Consider the following 22300-nt stretch of genomic DNA (forward strand, 5'->3'; position numbering starts at 1 on the left):
TACAGGGAGATCACTTCGTAAAGTATACAATTGTTTAACCACTATGCTGTACACAAAATAATATTAAATGGAAACTATAATTAAAGAAAATAAAAATGTTTAAATATCTAGACTAATACATACTAACAGTAAATTGAAGGCTGGATTCTAATTCCAATCTCACACCAAAGCCAGGGATCTTCCCGCTTCACATTTAACTCATCTGTGTTTTCCAAAGGAGAGTAAAATTAAGTGGGACTAAGAAAAGGGAAGAACGAACAGCTCTCTCTGCAGGTGCTCCCCGGAGAAGCCGTGGTCCTACGCACGCCGCTGCTCTCCATGCTGCCAGCAGAGGGCGCCGGAGCGCAGGCTCTGCAAACCCTGGTGCGCGCAGGCGCAGGCACAGGCGCAGGCGCGCTTCACTCAGCTAGCTCGGGTACGCCGGAACGGTGGGGGCGGGTCACACAGACCGCGCAGCCAGAAGCGGTGGTGGCTGTGGCTGCTGGGCTGCGAGCTGGGAACTGGCTCCGGGTTCCGGCTAAGTGAAGAGCCTTGCAGTGCTGAGCTCGCTGCCCGCCCTGGAGCCATGGAAATCGGCACCGAGATTAGCCGCAAGATCCGGGTGAGGCCGGCGTCCGGCGGGGGCGGGAAGCCGGGCCTCGGCGGGCTCACGGTTGTCAGGAGTAACGGGGCTGGTGGGCCCGGCCTGGACGCCGCGGCCTGGTCGCTGGCGAGTCGTGCCTCCTCGGGCGTGGGGGCAGACGGAGTCGCGGCTGAAAATGTGGTCGCGGGGAAACGGAAGGGGCGTGGGGACCAGCGAGAGTCATGCTCAATTCGCTGTGAGCCGCTTTCGGGTGGTTGCGGGAGGGGGCCCCCGAGTACGGGGAAGGTGGTCGGGGAGACGGGGAAGGGGAGTGGGCTGGGAGGTACGTGGAGAGGCTCGGGGGGAGGGGGTCGGAGAGGCAGAGGAAGGGCCGCTTGGTGGCCTGGGTTTGGGGGTGGGGGCTGGGGAAGGGCAGGGGCCTCGGCGCCTACCGCCCCAACCCGGGCGCCCAAGGGGCAGGGGGTGTGCGCACCTTCCCAGTTGCCTCAGCGGTGCAGACTAGGTTTGTTTTCCTAGGGCTTCCCTTCTCTCACGCACGTTTGCCTTTTTTCCTCCTCAGAGTGCCATTAAGGGGAAATTGCAAGAATTAGGAGCTTATGTTGGTAAGTTGTGTTGCTGTTGTTAGTCTAATGAATTTAGAGTTTGCGGCTAATTAAGTTTCAGGGAGTGCATTTTTCCTATTATGCTTTTTGACTTTGAAGAGATCCTTTTCTGCTTTCAAATGCGATATTCCCTGCTTACTTCTTTTCCTAACCGGCTTTTTTTTTTTTAATCGAAAGCTTTGTATGCAACCTTTTTTTTTTAAACTCCCCTTCCCTTGTGATGTTTTGAAATTGTTTAGCTTCCTTTGTTGGGCACTGTCGTATTTTTCTTGTTTTTCCTATTTTGTTTACTTTTTTCTTGATCTTCATTTTTCAGAATTATTTTGCATGTGGGTTGCTTAATGTTTTCTGGCATTTGCTTCTGCCATGGTTCAGTGAGTTTTATTTTCAGATCTCTTTTTTTTTTTTTCCCCCTGTTTCTTTCTGTTTTACCTCCGACAGTAATGTGGAGGTAGAAGAATCCTTCTTTATTCCTTTGTGATTTATATAATTTGAGTGATTACTCTGGGCTGGGCACTGTGCATAACCCTTGTATATGCCTTAGGTAGTGATAATTCTCAGGAGGACACTGGAAGGTAAGTAGCAATATCCCCATTGTACAAGCAAAGAAACTGAGGCTTTAAGTGTTTACTTGAGCAAGATTGAGACCTGGGATGTTTGGCTGCACAGCTGGTGCCTCCTTTAAAAGTAATTGCTGTCACTTACGATAGTGGTTCTTAAGGTGTGGGAGACTCCAAGGGTCTCTGAAGTCAGAATTTTTTTCCTATTTTGCTGATGGGGCACTTACCATTTTCACTGTGCTGACATTTGGATTGTGCAAAAGCATTGGTGGGTGAAACTTCTGGTACTTCAGCCTGAATCAAGAAACAAGATCTCACACCAAACTCTAAGAGAAACCATCATAGTTCTGTGTCAAACCTACACTTGCAATTTAAAAAAAAAAAGAAGCCCATTTCACTTAAGAATGTAACTGATGAAGCGGTAAAAATATATTTTTAAAATCCTAGCCCTTGACTACAGTTTTAAATATGTAGTGTGAGGACATATGAAATACCTATAAAGTGCTTCTGCAGTATACTGAAACATGATGGATTAGCCACCTTTTTCACGGAACATCGTTTTTAACTTACAAGGACTAGGCTAGTTAGAGACCCTTGAGTATTTGGCAGACGTTTCCTTGAAAGTGAGCACAGGAAGAGAACGGATAGACTGCTGCCAGTGACATAAGTTGAGGTTTTCAAGGAGTTTGGAAAGTTTGGGCCTGCCTCAGTAAGTTTGACAGCTTCCCAGTACTTCAGAGCCCTTCTGATGAAATCAGTGGTGATGCTCACAGATGATTCTTTTATATTGTGTAATGGAATGCATCAAAAGGTTGTGTATAGCGCAGTGAGCTGATTTATTTTCAAATGACCAATGCGTGATGTTACAAAATCAAACAAAGGTAAAGGATCCATTAAAAGTCTAGGATGAAGCAATGGATTTTCCTGTAACAATGCAAAAAGTCACATCATTTTAGTTTTGATATTACTACTAGCCTTTAAGAAACTACCACTTGTTGAGTTTTGATGTAGTATCACAAAACAGTGTCCACATTACCTGCAAAAGCTGTTAAAATACTTGTTTTTCCAACTCCATGTATAAGATTTTCTTCATAGTCTTCAGTTGGAAAGACATAGCACAACAGGTTAAGTGCAGAAGCAGAAATTAGAACCCTACTGTCTCTTAACCCAGATGTTAAAGAGATTGATAAGAGCATAACTTATTTTATATTTTTGCTCTAATTTTTTGTTTTGGAATATTGTGTTTCACTAAAATATCTGTTAATATAAGTGGGTTTATTATTAACATTTGATAGGTGTATTTTAAATGAATTAGTAAATGCATTTTTTAAATTTTTTCATTTTTGAAAGAATTTTATTTACTGATCTTTTTTGGAGAGAGGAAAGGAAGGAGGGAGGAGTAAATGCATTTTTAAATTCTCAGTTTTAATTTCCAGTGCGGTAAATACCAATAGATAAACTCCCCTAAACGAAACCTCTTTGGTGGTCATCGGTAGTTTTTAAGAGTGTAAAAGGTCTGAGACCAGATAGTTAGAGAACTGCTGGTTTACCACGTGCTGGCCACCTTACATAAATGGTCTGTTGTTGAGACTTTTAACAGGTGAGAAAATTGAGGTTCACACAGTTAAAGATGAAGCTGAACCAGGATTGGTTTGTTATTTTATTCATTCAACACTTAATGGATGGCAGCTATGTGCCAGGAACATGTTTTGGGTTAAAAAGAAGTCCACAGAAGGTGTACGTTGAGAACTTCTTAATTCTGTCATGAGAAGTAACAGACATGTTCATGAGTATAAATGCAGTCTTACTGATGGTTGTTACCATTTATGAAAGTCTCAAGCCAAGAATATTGAGCCTTTTGCAAGTTTAGAGAAATTCAGTGTGATATGTAATTGTAGCCCTGACTGGTGTGGCTCAGTGAATTGAGGTGTCATCCCACAAACGGAAAGGTTCCCGGTTCGATTCCGGGTCACGGCACGTGCTTGGGTTGCTGACCAGGTCCTGGGTTGAGGGCGTGTGAGAGGCAACCAATAGGTGTTTCTCTCGCACATTGATGTTTCTCTCCGTCTCTTTCTCCCTCCCTTCCCCTTTCTCTAAAAAATAAATCTTGTTTAAAAAATGTAATTGTAGTAAAAGTATCATGTATTTTATTGTAGCTTTCAAAATGGTCTCTCACAGTTTAGTGTGTTCTAAACATGATGCTGGAGTGGGATGGCAGGTAGTGGTATTTCTCCCTTTACAGGGGAGAAAGGGAGACTTGGGAGGGCAAATGGAGCTGATGGGTGGCAGATTTCAGTGTTCTGGGTCCTTGATCATTTCTATTATGCTAACTGCACTTTAGGAACTAGGTGGGCTGTTAAATGGGTGGTGGTCACTCCTTATGCCCCACTAGAACTCTACGGAAATACATCCCGACGAGTAACATATTAACCCAGCTTCTCAACTTGTCTGCTTCTTGACTGGAAGTTTCTCTGAGGGTAGAGATTTCATATTTGTTTTGTCCCAGTGGCCTACCGGAGAACCTCGTTTTTCCATAAGTGTCTATTAAGTGGGTAAACAGGTCACCATTAATAGATTCTTTTTGAAATAGAAGTGCATTGTTTATGTTTACAGTTAGCTGTCAAATTGTTTGTACATTGTCGTCTTTCTGAAAAGGGTACTTTCTAATCCCTTTCTTTGTGCTAGAGAAAGTCCTGGAAACCTTTAAGTTTATTGAAGTTATCCTTTAATGGTGGGGACGTAAGCACAACATAGGGGATGTATTAGTGACATTGTAATAACTATATGGTGTCAGGCGGGCCCTGGAACTACCTGGTGATCACCTCATGCATGTCTAATCTTTGGGTTGTACACCTGAAACCAATATATTGTATGTCAACTGTAATTTAAAAATGACAAAGCATTTTAAAAAGTAAATATTTGACTACCTATTTTCAAGGCATTGGGCAGGATGCAAAGATGAATAGCCCTTTTTGTTAAGAGTGATATGGTCTCATTCAGCTGTTTAAAATGGAGCACTTCAAAAAGGTGGCGATTATAATTTAGTACAGTATTTCATTCACATTTTAGAGGTATGAGCTTACAGAAAGCTTCAAAATTTTTAGTTTTTTATCCATCTGTAGATTTCCAAATGAACTTGAGAAATCCATTAGAATTCTGTAAAAATGTATCGTGAACACATTAATTTTTCATTAGAGTCTTATTTCCTGTTTTGTATGTACTAAGAAAACTGTGTAAACTGCTAATAGTTTGTTGCGATGTACTGGCTGTACATTAAACTGCACACGTTCGAAGCGTGCAATTTGTTATGTCTTCACACGACTACATAATCAAGCTAGTGAGCATATCCATCACTCTCCAAAGTTTCCAGGGCTCCTTTGTATCCCTTCCTCCACCTTGTTTTCCTGTTCTCACCCTGTACCCGCTCAGGCAACCACTGATCTCATTTCTGTAACATTTTAGAAAATGCAAACTTAACATACAGTGACAGAAAGCACAGTCTCCGTTTTCATCACCAACATTATGAGGGAGAGAAACTGTCACACTGCCGAAGCGTTCCAATTTCTTTGTTGACTTTCCTGGGTTACCAGTGGTGGCCCACAGCAGGTACACTTTGCATGAATAAGCTACCAGGGTTATTTACTAAAGTTTTCAGAAAGCAGTGGGGGCCTTTTGATACTCTACAAAGAAAATAATCAGTGACTAGCTGCTTGTCCTTGTAGTCCCTCGCGTCATATCGTATGCTTCCATTGGACACTGACTGCTGTCCATTGGTAGAGCGGGGTTTCTCAATATAGTTGTGCTTTTGGTGAACTGGATTTTTGATATTTCTCGAAACAAATGTCTGATAGTACTTATGAAGTGAACCAGCATTTCTGCTTACATAGAAATATTATGAGTATTTAAGGTATTAAATCGAAAGAGTTTTTTGGTTAGAGATTAGAGTCCTAATAAACGACTTCTGCTTCCTTACCTCACTGTGGTGGGTTTTGTTTTTGCTGATTTGGGTCCCAGATCTCACCCTCACAATCACTGTGTAGGGGAAGGTGTTAGTATAAAACAATGAGTTGAAATCATTTAATCCTAAAATTGAATTTTTAAATGATGTAGGGTTTTTTGGTTTCAGTTTATTTGATGTTGCTGCAAGGCTGCTATCCTGAGGAATTGAAATTTACCAAGGATAAAAGTGTTTTCTTGAGTAACAAACATGAAACTAAACAAAACTAAGTTATTTTTGAGGAATGTCCATATGTTTTCTAGAAGCTTCTCTGAAATGAGCATTGTCAAAAAGATGAAGGAAATGTATGCACTCTAAGTTTGGTACTGTAATTCAGAATATCTTGTTTTGTGAGCATTCGTTATTCCAATTACCATCCTTCTAGTAATTTCAATACTTATAGAATGAAGGGGAAAAAAGCTCTACTGTCTTATTCAACATAATTTCACTAGAGCTAAGATATTAATTCTTAGAGCTGCATCTGTATTTTCAATCATGTCAACTTTAAATAGAAGAAAATATTGAGGAAAACATAAAGTTTTTATGTACTTTTCCTTTTAAATAGATGAAGAACTTCCTGATTACATTATGGTGATGGTGGCCAACAAGAAAAGTCAGGACCAAATGACAGAGGACCTGTCCCTGTTTCTAGGGAACAACACAGTTCGATTCACCGTATGGTATGTTTTTGAGTATTTACCCCTTAGACCAAAGCTCGGCGCAAGTCAGAGCAGGTGTTCTGTCTGAAAAGAGGTTCTTGATGAGCAAGTCAGATTCAGTGTGGAGAGGCAGGTTGTGAGCAGTGAGAGCACAGCCTCTGGAGCCAGGCTGCTGTGGGTGAATCCTGGATCTGCCTCTTGTCTTGGTTTACCCAGTTGTAAAGTGGGAGTGGTAAATCACCTTTATAGCATCTCAGTGAGGGTTAAGTAAGCTGGTGCATGTAATGTGCTCATAGCAAGTCCTTGGTATATGTTAACTGTCATTACTGTGTTTCTCTTGTAAACTACATTTTGTCATTGTTTTCCTCCAGTCTAAATCAGTTTCAGATGGGGTTTGTGTGTGTGTGGGGGGGGGGGGGGGGATTGGGGTGACTTCCTAAATCCTAAATTGCTTTTTTCTTAAGTTGAGAACTTTTTGAAGTTTGGAGTTTTATTTTTCAAAATTTTTTATTTTTAAAGAGGGAAGAGGAGGGAGAAAGGGAGAGAAACATTCATGCGTGAGAGAAACATCAGTTGCCTCTCACACACCCCGCAATTGGGGACCTGGCCCATAACCTAGGCATATGTGCTGCCCGGGAATCGAACCTGCAACCTTTCAGTCCCCAGGCTGGCACTCAATCCACTGAGCCACACCAGCCAGGTCTGAAGTTTGGAATTTTAAAATAGGCAACTTTGTGTTCATATGTGAGTCAGTGTTACAATTTTCAATGTCCTTTTTCAAACCACATAGCCCTTGAGTTTAGAATGCTGACTGAAAGCATAAGATTCAATTTTAGAAGGCAGGTCAGGTTCTGGTACTGGGTTTAAGGTAGACTGAGGGGTAGGGGAGGGCAACGATGTGGCTGAGCAGGAAATGTGGTGTAAGGCCTCTCACACTGGGAATGGCCGGTCACAGCACAAGTGGGTGATGGAGCAGAAGGCAGGGGAGCAGAGTGGCCGGCTTGATTTGAATGGCAGGAGACTGGGACAGGGAATGGGAGACACTAAGGAGGAATGTAAAGCTGGTTAACTTCCTGCCTTTAAACCAGAAGCTTGTCTTGAAGGTGTTTAGCCCAGCAGGTTAAATGTATGCATTATAGCTTTTTAGAAGCTTCCTTGAAATCCTCACAGAATCTGCTTTGAAGAACATGGAGTGCAGTGGTCAATCCTCAGATGTTTTGGTACATAAGTGTTTAGCACATAGTGTGTGTGACCTAACCCACTTGTTACAGTTTGTCCCCAAAATGTACCCCACTACTCCCCTCCCCCCGAAAAATATCCTAGTGTTTTGACTGGGGAAATTACTATTATCATCAGTACTTTTTTTTTTTTTAAGTCTTCAGCATTTCAGAAGTTTGTTTTATGGACATTTTTATGACCTGACTTCCTGGTTCAACCTTTAGATCACTTTAGTTTGAGTCCACTAATTTAATGTGGGAGATTGAGCCAGTAGATCATTTCTCAGATAACTTGGATGGAATGTGTTAGGCAGATTTCTTACATAAACAGAATGCTAACTGAATTTGAATTTAAAATCAAGTTAATTCAACTTTACCTTGCCATAAGTTCAGTCCTTACTATTGAGTGTCTGTTACATCCTATGGAGAACTTAAATCAGGCCACAGTGTTAAGAGCGCCTGGGTTTTGGTCCCATAAGCTCTTTCAAATGACCTATTAAATTCAGTCCTTTAACGTGTACTGATGCAAGTGACGGTGTCTCTGTTTTGGCACCGTGCTTTCCTGAGTTAAACATTCGCTGACAGCAGTCCCAAACAGACTACTCCTGATCCGTTGGAACCCTGCGGTAAGTGTGTCCTAGGTGACAGTGGCATGTGACTGCACTCTGGGTGGAAAAGAATGCGCTATTTCTGGTGTTTCAGGAGGCATGGCCTCTTGGAAGCATTTAAGGTAAATTTGCCTTGTGTGTAACTACTCAAATAAAATAGGTTATATTATAAGCAAGATTATAGTCTGTGCTTGTATACAGCATTAGTTTTGTAAAGAATATTTAACAGTGAAATGTGATAGGATATTTTGAGATTTTTAAGTTTTTTCACCTCAGAATGAAGTTTTTTCAGAAACCGTATGAGTAAATAAAATTAACTTAAACTGTACCTAAACAGTTATTATAGTAAGCTGTAGTACACGTTTGTTATATTTTATATTTTACCATAGGTTACATTGCATCTGTAGTCCTTATGAAACAAAATAATATTCTTTCTAGATAAGACTGTATGGTTGGATCATAGTATTGCTCTTATTTTTACAGAGGCTAGATGTTGAAAATAGTAATGAAAAAAATATGATTTTTGATTGACTCTTGGAGTATCCATATAAAGTCTTTTTTAAAAATGTGAAATATAATTTTAATACCATGTATCCATTATACCATTTAGTACCATTTATCAATATTTATCTGGAGATTGATTCTATAAGGTCATGAAGTTAAAGTGACAATTGAAATAAAATCTTCCGTGATTAAAAGAAGCTTTACATTTTTTTGTTTTTTTGTTTTTTAGGCTTCATGGTGTATTAGATAAACTTCGCTCAGTTACAACTGGTAAGATTCATAAAAATGGGCTTTTTTGGAATTTGCTATACATATGATTATTTTCTTTCTAAAGCCATTTAAACTGCTTTGGGGGAAAAAACCGTAAATTTGAAACCAGTTCACTTAAACACATTTTAGGAGGCACATATTTTTATGATTTTAAGAGCAAAAATTTTGGTATAATTCAAAGATAATTTAAATGAGGGAAGGAGAACTAAGCAATTTCCCTAAGGAAGTAATAGAGACTGCACAACAATTTAGTCTCAACAATGGTTCAATATTTTATAATAGAAAATTACTTAAAAGTCCAGTGATAGTAAAACTAATAAATTATGATATTATGTATGGAGTAATAGCCACTTAAAATGGTGTAGAATAACATGATTTGCTTTTAAATTGGTGGTGAACAATGGGAAGGATCAAAGTAATAAAGACAGTTGTAAAAGATCATGCGTGTTTCTCTCCAGACCCCTCTAGTCTAAAGTCTTCTGATACCAACATATTCGATAGTAACGTGCCTTCAAACAAGAGCAGTTTCAATAGGGGAGATGAGAGAAGGCACGAAGCTGCAGTGCCACCCCTTGCAGTTTCTAGCTCTAGACCTGAGAAAAGAGATTCCAGAATTTCTTCAAGTTCACAGGAGCAGAAAACCAATAATGTCAGGTGAGAGTCCTATGTAGACCTTCTGTGGGCAGATGGGCATGTATATGACATTCACATTAGTTTTTGTATCTTTAAATGGCCATTTTCAAAAATTTTTGGTCATGAGTAAATTTTAAAATAAAGAATGGACCCTTGCCCTGACCTGTGTGACTCGGTTGGTTGGGTGGTGTCTCACAAAACGAAAGGTCGTTCATTCGATTCCTGGTCAGGGCACACTGCTGGGTTGCGGGCCTGGTCCCTAGTTGGGGTGTGTAGGAGAGGCAGCTGATCAGTGTTTCACATATTGATGCTTTTCTCTCTTTCGCCTTCCTTTCCTCTTTCTAAAATAAAATAAAATCTTAAAAAAAAAAAAAGAACAGGCCCTGGCCTTGGTGCTCAGTGGTTGGAGTGTCATCCAGTACACCAGAAGGTTGTGGGTGTGATCCCCAGTCAGGGCACAAACCTAGGTTATTGGTTTGATCCCAGTTGGGGCATGTGCGGGAGGCAACTGGTGGATGTTTTTCTTTCATGTCAGTGTTGATTTCTCTCTCCCTCCCTCCATTCCATCCCTCCCTCCTCTTCTCTAAGAATCAGTGAGCAAAGATATCCTCGGGTGAGGATTAAAAAAGCAGGAAGAATGGATGAGACCAAAGTATGATGGTGTATCACAAATGCAGTAAATCAGTTTCAAAACAAAATGACATTTCAGAGTAGATTTCAATGCAATACATAAAGGGAATATTCAGACTTTTTAATTGCAACTTAAGTTTGACAATTTGAACGGGTTCCTCTAAATTGGTTATAATATGTGTCTTGTGTGTGTGTGTGTGTGTTTAATAGACAGACATACGATGATGGAACTGCAACCCGACTAATGTCGACAGTGAAGCCTCTGAGGGAGCCAGCGCCCTCTGAAGATGTGATTGATATTAAGCCAGAACCAGATGATCTCATTGATGAAGACCTCAATTTTGTGCAGGAAAATCCCTTATCTCAGAAAAAACCTACAGTGACGCTTACATATGGTTCTTCTCGCCCCTCTATTGAAATTTATCGCCCACCTGCAAGTCGAACTGCAGATAGTGGTGTTCATTTAAACCGGTTGCAATTTCAACAGCAGCAAAACAGTATTCATGCTGCCAAGCAACTCGAGATACAGAACAGCCGGGTATATGAGACAGGACGTTTGTGTGAGCCAGAAGTGCTTAACACCTTAGAAGAGACTTACAGTCCCTTCTTCAGAAACACCTCAGAAAAAATGAGTATTGAGGTTTGTATATACTTGTAAATCTTGGCTTGGTAGCTGAGAATTGGCAGTTCCTTATACTAAATGGTATGTGAATTGATTAAATACATATTGCAAGTTTATTTTAAACTTATTTCTGTGCTACTCAACATATTGGGTTGGCCAAAAAAGTTTGTTTTTTTCTGGTACGATGGCTGTAGTAGCCCTTAGTTGTCTTTAGGTTCTTTTGAAACAATTTTGTTACATTGTATTGTGACAGCTGTCGTATCAGCATGCATTTACAAAAAACTGATCAAAATTGGTGAATTGTGTAGCCATTTTAATGTTGAAGATGGAAGAAGATACGCAACATTTTAGGCATATTGCTTTATTATTTCAAGAAAGGAAAAAAGGCAACTGAAATGCAAAAACAGATTTGTGCAGCATATGGAGGAGGTACTGTGACTGATCAAATGTGTCCAAAGTGGTTTGTGAAGCTTTGTGCTGGAGATTTCTCACTGGAAGATGCTCCAAGGATAGACCTGGTGAAGTTGACAGCAATCAAATAGACATTAATTGAGAACAATCAGCGTTGTATCTTGCAGGAAACAGCGACAGAATATCCAAATCAATAAAGTTATTGGTCAAAAATGAAAAATGTGTCTTATTTTACAGAAGAAAAGTACAGGCTTTTTGGCCAGCCCAATATTACACCAATTAGACTTTCCTCTCCATGACTGACTTCTACAGAAATTTTACATTTTCTTTCCTGGGTTGCCAACATTGAGATAGTTTTAACCTTACATTATAGTTTTGGTGGGATTTTAGGTCAATTTTAGATTTTTCACAGCATTAACTAGTAAAATGCTTTATTTCCTCAACCGTGCTATATGCTGCTGTTTATAAATGAATATAAAGCACTAGTTTTTGTTTTCACTAAAGGTTGGCTATTAAGGATAATCATATTTTTATAAGAAACCAGGAAATAGCCCATGAATTTTCAATATGCCTGGCTTTTTCTTAAAATTCTGTAGTAAAACTTTGCTATTTTCTGAGACTAGGTAAGCATGAATTTATCTGATTGCAGGAGGAAAACTTTCGGAAGAGAAAGTTGCCTGTGGTAAGTTCAGTTGTTAAAGTAAAAAAATTCAATCATGATGGAGAAGAGGAGGAGGAAGATGATGACTGTGGGTCCCGGACAGGGAGCATCTCCAGCAGCGTCTCTGTGCCTGCAAAGCCCGAAAGGAGGTAACTGGACGTGTCCGTGAAATAATATTGAATTGATTGGTGGAGTATTCTGGGTTTTTTGAAGAGGGTATCATAAACATACAAATTTAATAGAGTATAAGACTTTTCCATTAGTTTTTGAGAAGAAAAATTTTTTTTAAAGATTTTATTTATTTTTAGAGATGGGGGAAGGAGGGAGAAAGGGAGAGAAACATCAGTTTGTGGTTGCTCCTTGCACGCCCCCAACTGGGGACCTGACCTGCAACCCAGGCATATGCCCTGACTGGGGATTGAACACGTGACTAGTTTGCAGGCTGGTGCTCAGTCCATTAGCCACATCAGACAGGGTGAGAAAAAAACATCAATGAAAGAAAAATTGCTTGAAATTTGGAGAATTGTAGAGGATATTAACTAATACGAGTGGAAGAAGTTGAACAGATTGATTATTGTTAAAAGTTAATAAGGTTTTAGTCTAGTTAGCCTTTCCTAAAATCTACAGCTGTGTGTTCCAAACCTAAGAGGAGGCTGTAGTAAAGGCATAATGGATGGCTAAGCATGTGAAGAACTCAAATCTATACTCAAAATATGTTTTTTAACTTTTTTAGACCCTCACTTCCTCCTTCTAAACAAGCTAACAAGAATCTAATTTTGAAGGCTATATCTGAAGCCCAAGAATCTGTAACAAAAACAACTAACTATTCTACAGGTAATTTAAACGAATTATGTTTTTATTAAGTAAGCGATTGCTGTAACCCTTGAGAAAGCTAGAAATGATTGCTCCCCGATGTGGTAAAATAAAGACGCCTATGCAATGCCAAGACCAAGATGAGGTGCAAAGAGGAATGGTTTTAACAGTAGATTTGACCAGTTTGAGAAACTTTCCCAACTCTCAGTGGAATTTAGTTCTTCGAGCAACTACAATGTCATTTACTCCTTCTGCCCAATGTGCATGAAATACATAATAAATATAAATTACTGTCTGTTTTAAAACAAAGGCGATGGGTCAGCTATAAGCTGACGATACAGAAAGCTCATTCTAAAATGCAAACCACATCATGGGTGCCGTGCTATTAAATTCTTTATTCTGTGCCCCACGTGCTGGAGCCATCGTGTGAAACTTCTGTTAATAAATTGAAATGATCACCCACTTTAAAATTTATTTTTGCTACATATTCTATGACCACTCTTTTAGTGTTGTTCTGCTTTTCCATTATTTTTTGCGTCTTTTTGTGGCTCCTTCCTAAAGTGAACTAAAAGCCATTGACTTTTGACCCTAATAGCCATCTTTGCCCCAGCTTCTCCTCATCCTGATTTAACCTGTGAACGTGAAATTTAACAGGTTTTGGCCAATGGGATAAGGGTTATTGGACCTGTACTTGACCTAACAATTCCTCTACTTTTATTCCCTTTTTTGCTCTGTCACAGTATTTGAAATGATAAGAAATTTAGAGAATTTTACTCACTGTGACCTTGAAATTTCTTGCTTGCCCCCTGGAGATTGCCGGGATCATGAAGCAGAATTGCATTTGGTTAAAAATGAGTACATACATGCTTCAGTGTACTTATGACGTGATTGAAAATGTATAGATGTTTAAATACGTGTTGGTATTTAAGTCAGGTTATCTTGAGAATATTGTGAGAAAAATGAGTTGGTATCTATGAACTGTTTCAAACTTCTTATGTTCAGGAGTGAAGGAGGTATTTACATTTAATATGACTGTTGAGTTTGATGTACTACTACATTTGCATTTCCATCTTTTTTTGCTTTTTTTTATAAAAGTCTCACAGAAACAGACACTTCCAGTTGCTCCTAGAACTCGAACTTCTCAAGAAGAATTGCTGGCAGAAATGGTCCAGGGGCAAAACAGGACCTCTAGAATTAGTCCCCCCATTAAAGAAGAGGAAACAAAAGGAGATAACATAGAAAAAAGTCAAGGTAAGAATTTAAATGAAATTTCATTCTTTATTACACTTTCTTCATGAGGCATTAAATACTTTCCAGTGAGTATTTATGAGGTGTTATAAAAAAAGGGCTCACTTGCCCCAAAACAGAATAAGAAGGGACCATGAGGAATCTCTGCCTACACTTTTCAGAATACTGGGAACCTTTCTATTGTGGAAATTTTTAATGTTCTCAAGAGTGGAAAGAACAGTGCGGTGAATTTCCATGAACTCTGTCACCCAGCTTTAATATCAAAATTTTGCTGGTCTTTAGAAAGTGTCAGTTTAAAGATTCATAGATACCTACATTACATCTTTACTTCTTTTTGTTAATTCTACCTCTGTTCTCTCAGATTTGAAATCTTACCTTTAAATCTCCCCTTTCTCAGCATCCTCTCTCTGTGACCTACCAGATACACCTTACTGTCCCAGTGACCCTGCTTTCTCCCCTAGTGCCTGACGTGCTATGTAGTTAGCTCCCAGCTGATCTGTGTGCTGCTTTTCTCTCAAATCCCCCAGCCTGAAGCCATCAGCTTGGCCTTTCCCCAGCATCCTTGTCAGGCCATGGGTCTGGCCAGCCCTTTCCCACCTCTCTCCACCGTTTGTTCTGGTCCCATTAGGAAAGATTCTACTATGATCTGAATTTGAAAGCCCCACCGAACTTACATGCTCATCGTGTTATTTCCAATTTATACCTTTCTAACACTAGAATACATTTTATTATTCCTCTTCTACTGTGTCCTTTAAATTGTTCCAGGTTCAGCTTAGGTTTACTTGTTTCATAAAGCTTTATGAGTTCATCCTATATGTGTCTCTTTGTTCTCTTTAAAAAAGATCTTTGACTGTATTGTGCTATTTTCCGTGTCAGCATTACGTGCAGTTCCAATAAATGTTGGACCTGAGTATAGGAACCCCAAAAACAGCCAGTAGCTAGCAACTGGAAACAGAAAAGCAACTGGGTTTGAGCTTCAGTAAAAGGGAATAGAGTGGATTGGAGCCATGATTTCACGATGATACTTTTATTTATTTTTACCTTTTTTTTTTTTCATGATACTTTTAAAGAAGTTGACCCTTATTGGCCACTTTCTGGAAAATAATAGATACTAAACCAGATAAATAATTGAGCATTTATGTTGTCTTTTCTGTGGTACAGGAGTTAGCACATATTTTAATAAATGAAGTTTTGTCGGAACTATGCCATGCTTATTCATCATTGAATTGTCTCTGCCTGCTTTTGTACTGTAACCACAGAATTGAACAGTTGCAACAGACCGTACAGAACCTACAGTAGAAGGTGTTTGCCAACCCTAGGTATAGATGAGGGAAGCATCTTTTAAACTCTTTCTAGCTAGTAAGTAAAAACAAAACGATAGAATTACAAGGTTTTTTTGTTTTTTTACAACTTATAGTGAATTAAAGAAACTGTTAGTTAATAGGTACTAAAACTTTTTAAAAAGTAAATACCATCCATTTTGTGTGTCCTGATGATGAAAATAAAACATTACCTTAGTGTTGCCAGAGGATTTGAACCTGAGTGAGCAAATCTCTGATTCAGCGTGCAGGAAGTGCAGTGGCCAGAGGACTGTGTTGGTTGTACTGTGCTTGTGCAACAGGCACAGTACAGTTTCTGGGAGCTCTGTAGGTCAGAAAGCCCCAAAATTTTAGATTAAAAGACTTAAAAGACAAATTAAAACAAAGGCAAAGTTAAGCTCTAGTGTCTAGAGGTTCCTGCTTGCGTGATAAAACCACAAAGAAACTAGGTATTACTATAAAAGGCAATGGTGATTGTCTTTGGAGAGGACTTATTAGGGTGGAGCTCAAGAAGGGGCTTCGGGGTGGCTGGCGTAGTTCTGTTTTCTTGTTTTTGCCTTACGAAAATTCATTAAGCTGTTACTTGTTTTGTGTTGTTTTCTGTATCATTGTTTGGTTTTAAAGCGGAACAGTTGAAGTGGTATCCAGTACCTCTACTGATGAGGACTATTACTACCCTTACATGGATTCATTCACTCGCGCACACACAGTGACACTGCGAACTGCCATCAGTCAGTGTGCTTGCTCACTGCTCTACAGCTTTGTGACACGTTTGTAAATTTAAGTATGCACATGTATTGGCACAGTTGTCGATAGTGTTCACTCATCTTTCTGGCCTTGTATTTTTACTAACCTACCCCAGCACCTTACTGTATTTGTGTTTTTTCTCTCTCTTTCTGAGATTAGTCTGTCATCAGAAGTTTTTTTGCCAGGCTTTTGGAAGACTTAATAATTTCGGCTTTATTGATTCTCTTTTGAGGGAGGGAGGTCAATCCATTTTATTGAAGGCCTTCTTAGGGGTAGTGTTGAAGGGCTGGGAGGACGAGATCCGGTGTCCTTGACTGGCTGGGATCTCCCCAGCTTCACAGGCAGTGAAAAGGGATTTTCTTTTGTGTCATTATTTTTTCTTTTTCATTAGTTTCTGCTCCTTTTAATATACCCAATTTTTAAATTCATTTATCTTAGTCTTTGTCTTTTCAAATGTATATATTTAAGTTATAAATTTCTCTTGTGCCAATTTTACTGTATTATCACAAATTTTGGTACATAATGTTTTCATTATGATTCTAAGTATCTTGACCTGTGAGTTATTGGGAAATATTTTTAATTTACAGTGTATGGAAATTTTGTTTTTGTCTTTTAAACTTTTTCTTTTTAATACTCCTGACTTAATTACTCTGTGATCAGATAATTTGGGATGTATTTTTGCAGATTGTTAAAGACTTAAGACAGTCGATTTTGTACATATTCCATGTGCATTTTGGAAGAAAGTGGATTCCAAATGTTGGCTTGAAAGTTTGGCATCTAGTAGATAAAGCTGTACACTTATGTGTTTCAGTCTTGACTTTGCTCAGCCCTTGGTCTGCTTACTAGTAATTGAGAGAAGGTCTTTAGGTTGTCCATCAGAATTACATGTTTATCTTAACTTCTCTGTACTTCTGTCAAGATTTGCTTCGTTTACAAGTGCATGAATGTTTAAAATTGTTACATCTTCCTGATGAACTAAATCTTTTATTGCTAACATTCTATACAAAATGATGCTTTTATCTTAAAGTCAGTTTATTTTTTATTGTTTATTAAATTTATTGGGCCCTGGTTGGTGTAGCTCAGTGGATTGAGCATGGGCTACGAACCAAACGGTTGCGCATTTGATTCCCAGTCAGGGCGCATGCCTGGGTTGCAGGCCAGGTCCCCAGGGTGGGCCACCTGAGGGGCAACCACACATGGATGTTTCTCTCCCTCTCCTTCCCTTCCCCTCTCTCTAAATAAATTAAATACATAAATTTATTGGGTGACCTTGGTTAATAGGATCATACAGGTTTCACAGTGTACATTTCTGTGGTACCAGATCTGTATATTGCACTGCGTGCCCAATGTTCAAAATCAAACCATCTTCCGTCACCATCTAATAGGCCCACTCTGTCCCTACCTGTAGAGTCAGTTTTTATTCTGATATTAATATTGCCAGTTAGTATTTGCCTCATCTGTTTTCCATGCCTTTGTTTTCAGTCTTTTCTGTCCTTACTCTTTGGGCATATTTTTCTCTTAAATGTCATAAAACTAGATTTAGATTATCGGGGTGTTGGTTTGTTTTTTTTAAGATTGTATTATTTTTAGAGCAGGGGAAAGAGAGGGAGGGAAACATCAATGTGTGAGAAGCATCGATCAGTTGGCCTCTCCCACGCCCCTATGTGGGGACCTGGCCTGCAACCCAGGCATGTGCCCTGCCCGAGAATCGAACCGGTAACCGTTTGGTTTGCAGGACAACACCCAACATGCTGAGCCACACCAGTCAGGGCTAAATAATTTTTTACTTGATCTGAGTTTGTCTTTTATTGGAGAGTTTGGACCATTCACATTTATTAGAATTATTATTTTAACAGAATAATATGTGTTTTTAATTCTTATCAGAAGAAAACTTGCTTGATCCATCTTGTAAGGGCACTTGAAATACACAGGAGTAGACAAAAGTAGGTTTACAGTTGTGAGTTGCAAAAAAGTTTATTTTTGTATTATTATTATTAACCTACTTTTTGCACTCCTGTAGTTACCAATAATACAACCAACATTCTGCTTTTACTTTTATTAGCATTTATTTCATGCCGAATATACTCCCAGGCTATAAATTTTCGTGTCTTCATTTTTTTCTGGGACATCTTTCTACTCTGTGCAACCTCTTCTTCTGGCTTAGGAACAGTCTGCTCCTTTTCAGTGAGGATCATCTCAGTGTGGCAGGAGAGCTCCTGAGTGGGTTAACCCGCCCACAAGCTCTGTAAGTTCTGCGCTGCATCTTGGGAACTTTGTTCACCTGGATTGCTCTGTGACTAGAGCATCTACATCTAAACCATTAAGTTCGTCATTACACTCTGCATTTTTAAGCATGTGCAACAAAAATTCAGCACTCTTTTGGGGATACTGACCCTGCATCCAGCCCCACTTTTGGCCTGGGCACACCTCCCAACTCCTCCACCATTGTAATGACAGAATGGCACATGTTGCTTCCGTAAAGTGACATCCTTCAGATGCTTGGTGGCTTTTCGGATATGCATACCCTGAAAGGCCTGGGCAGTTTCATGAGTTTTCTTAAAGTGAACTCAAAGATTTGAACCTCTCTTCTTATCTCTTAAGTATTTTTTTAAAGATTTTTATTATTTTAGAGAGGAAAAGAGAGGGAGAGAAACATCGAATGTGTGGTTACCTCTTGCACGCCCCCTACTGGGGACCTGGCCTGCAACCCAGGCATGTGCCCTGACTGGGAATCGAGTGGGTGACCAGGTGACAGCTTGGTTTGCTGGCTGCTCTCAGTCCACTGAGCCACACCAGCCAGGGCTGAACCTCTTGATTTGCAAGATTTTGTGGGGGTTTCTGGGTCAAGTGACTAGCAAACCATTTTCAGAGGTCACCTCAGGCTGCTTTTAGGAAGAGTTATTAAAATTATTGATGTAGTTGGACTAGTTACTGTCATCTTTTTATTTGTATTTGTCTGCTTTTGTTTTTTTCTCTTTTGCCTTTTTTAAAAGATTCATTAAGTACTATTGTTATTGTTGATTGTCCAGCTCTACCTTTTTTTTTTTTTTTTTTTTTTTTTTTTTTTACTGGTTTAAATTTAAACACTCCATTTTCTTTACTGGTGACCACTGAAATTTTATCAAGCAAATTTAATTGAATATTTCCAAAGTTAATATTCTGACCCCATTCCCAAATAGAAAATGAACTTTATTTAGGATTCCTCAACACCAGTCTTTACTCTCCTAACTTATGCTGTGTTTGCTCTTTCTAAAAATGTACAAATGGGGCACTGTTATGTTACTTTACCCAGGCAGTGTTTTTTTTGGACACACCTATGTTTATCATTTTTTGTTCTCTCAGATATCTCTGGAATGTTATTTGAGGATCATTATTTCCTAATATTTTTGAAGTATATTCTTAGGAAGTTTCTTTAGAATAGGTCTGTTGGTAAATTTCCCGAGAGCTTATTTACCTATAAGCATTTTTGTTTTTCCTTGTTCTTATGCAGTAGTGTTGCTGGATACCCACATCTGGATTAACAGTAGTTATTTGCTCTTAGTGCCTGGTGTGTCTTACCCCATTGTCTTCTGGCTCTTGTTGTTGAGTGGACTTTTGTCATTCTAATTGTCGTTGTTCCTTTGTAGGTGGTCTGTTCTTTCTCTGGCTGCTTTCAATATCTTCTCTTTGTCTTTGATGTTCTTCAGTGTGTCTAGGCATGGATTTCCTTTTATTATTCCTATTTGGTATATGTTGTATAAAAACATTTAAAACAAAATATTTTACATTATCAAATATATACTGATAGAATATTTGGAAAAATAAATAATTGTAATGCCTGCTGACAAATTAGTAAATAATCAAGTAGTATAGAGAAATTTAAAATAAAAAGCAACATTCCTTGCTTCATCCTTCTCACATTAGACCTCCCTGGAGGCCACTGCTTTTGAATTATTCTGTTTATGGCTTTCTTGTATTTTCTCCTGAAATAATTTGTTATACCACTGTTTCTTAATTCACCAACTACAGATAGTATCTTTTGATTACTTGGTATTTCAGGATCTAACTCACTTTTTCCTCCCTTCAAGTCTGAACAGTAAAATCACTATTTTTAGTTCATTTATTGGTTACTTTTACAGTGTTAAGAAATACAACTGAACGTTTATTTTTTGTCTGATTAACTATATTTCAGTATGTTTTGACTCCCCAATTTCAGTATATTTTGGCTCCCAAAACATAAAATATGTATGTCTTTTCATTTTTATTCACCTTTTCTCACTGCCACCTGCTAGATTTTGTCATCTCCTCATCACATGTGTGTTTGGTTCCGTTTCCGGGTTGAGACTACCGTTCTTTTAGGTTGACTCTGAAGATTGAGACCCAACAAGCATTTGCATTCTTAAAACTATGTAAATACTACTCATTACAGGGCCAAATTAATATTTTGTTCTCTGGTTCTTTGTATAGGGTTCCCTAGAGTTGTTTATTCCCCCGCCCCCACCCCCAAACAGTGTTTTGATTTCTTTCGGTTCTGTTTTTTTCCCCTTCTTGCTATTGCATACCTGTATTACAGCCTAGAGATCTGTCACTTTGTACTGTTAAATCTTTGGGTTCCCCTTTTTTCTTAGGTCCCTTCCCCCTAAATCTACTGTCCTCTCTCGCTCAGCTGACGGGGTTGCTCTCTAGGTGTGCTTCACCGCTGCCGTCCCAAGATGTTCTTTTCCTGAGTGCTCTGCACCCCCTCAGTCCATTTCCTCTTCTCAGTGTACCCTTCTGTTTCCTCACTGCGTCCTGAAGAAAGTACGAGAGCTGTCCGAGTGCGTAGAAATCTGAAGGTACCTTCGTAGTTAACTGATAGTGTGGCTACTTACAGATATCTAAGTTGAAATTACTTTCCTCAAAACTTTGAAGACGTGGCTTTATTATTTTGAGGCTTCCTTAGTTCATTGTAGAATACTTGGGAGTTTTTTCTCTGGAAGTTTTTCCTCTGTTCTTGATGTTTCAGGTTTACTGTGGTAAGTGTAGGTGCTAATTAGTCACTTTTGGGCTGGACACCTTATGTACTCTTTTAACTTGAAAATCCATTCTTTCCATCTGAGAAATTCTCTTACCTTACTTCTTTACAGATTGTTCTCTGTTGTCATTGTCATTTTCTTTTGGAAATTCTGTTAGTTGGATGGTAAACTTCCTGCTTTGATTTTGTCTCCTATCCTTCTTCATTTTGGACTTGATATTTCTATTCTGGAACATTTTCTTGCAATCCCCCTATTTTTTCCTTATTTAGACAAGCATATTTTTAAATTTCTGCAAGCTCTTTCTTGTTCCATTTTTCATAGTATCTTGTTTTATGGATATAGTATTTCAAGTTTGTTTGAAAAACGTAATCAGAGGCTTTTTTTTTTTAAGAATTGTTTTTTGTACCTTAATTGATGGTTTTCCTCAGAGAATGCTTTTTTGTTTCAGCCCTTTCATTTGCCCCTCTTTCCAACAATGTCTGCAGGCAGGTGGGTCCTAGTTAAGAAGAGGGTAGTATAGAGACTTACCTAGAATTGTGATGTGGGTTTACTTAGGCAGGCTTTGTTCTAAATAAAGCAGATAAGAAAGTGGTGCGATGGGCCTTGAAATTGCTGAGGAACTTTCCTGGGAGTGCTGATACTCCCACTGTCCACATTCTTCCCATTTGCTGAGTTTCTTTAGAAAAGAACACTTTTTAATAATTTTGTAAATTTTGTCTTTTAAATATCTATGACTGTAGCATTCCCAAACCTTGATTTCTGATTCGTATCCTTTGTAGTTGTCTTTGCTTATTGCTCCAGTCTCTCACAGTTGGATTTCCCTTTGCTCATTTCATCCATGTCAAATGGCATCTCAGCCTGCCAGCTCCCAAATTTATACCTGCAGCCTGGACTTCGTGTCGGAATTCCCGATTCCCATTTAAGCGCTTACTCTGTATTTCTTCCTGGTTATAAAATAAACCATTTTAAACTTGTCTGAAACCTAACCACTAACAATCTTTCCCTCCAGTCAGTTCTTTCTTCGGTTTTCCTTATTTTAATTAAGGCAGCTCTTACCTTTCTAGTTGCTCAGGCCAGAAACCTAATGCTATTTATTCTTCTTCCTTTCAAACTTAGGGCCATTCTTCCTTCTCTCTCTCCTTTCCTTTCTCTTTTTTTCTCTTTTTACCTCTCTCCCTCTTTTCACCTTTAGTAAACGCTGTCAGCTTTTATCTTCAGAATA

At 39.0% G+C, this 22300-nt stretch overlaps 1 protein-coding gene across 10 annotated transcripts in view; it reads left to right on the forward strand.

Annotated features, from left to right (window-relative positions):
- Positions 1 to 403: 403 nt before the first annotated feature.
- ZC3H14 (zinc finger CCCH-type containing 14) overlaps positions 404 to 22300 on the forward strand; it is a 46233-nt gene continuing 24336 nt past the window's right edge. For 4 of the 10 annotated variants that reach the window (XM_024568389.4, XM_024568390.4, XM_024568393.4 and 1 more), the window contains exons 1-9: positions 404 to 601; positions 1143 to 1185; positions 6308 to 6422; positions 8960 to 9000; positions 9459 to 9654; positions 10474 to 10903; positions 11946 to 12106; positions 12691 to 12791; positions 13866 to 14021. In XM_024568389.4, coding sequence (XP_024424157.1) covers positions 566 to 601; positions 1143 to 1185; positions 6308 to 6422; positions 8960 to 9000; positions 9459 to 9654; positions 10474 to 10903; positions 11946 to 12106; positions 12691 to 12791; positions 13866 to 14021 — 1279 coding nt within the window. In that variant the 5' untranslated portion in view covers positions 404 to 565. The remainder of the gene's footprint in view (positions 602 to 1142; positions 1186 to 6307; positions 6423 to 8959; positions 9001 to 9458; positions 9655 to 10473; positions 10904 to 11945; positions 12107 to 12690; positions 12792 to 13865; positions 14022 to 22300) is intronic. The other 6 variants (XM_024568392.3, XM_024568397.4, XM_024568398.4 and 3 more) reach the window with 3 other exon arrangements.

The sequence above is a fragment of the Desmodus rotundus genome, chromosome 7 (assembly GCF_022682495.2).
Source record: "Desmodus rotundus isolate HL8 chromosome 7, HLdesRot8A.1, whole genome shotgun sequence".
In the NCBI taxonomy this organism is placed as follows: domain Eukaryota; kingdom Metazoa; phylum Chordata; class Mammalia; order Chiroptera; family Phyllostomidae; genus Desmodus; species Desmodus rotundus.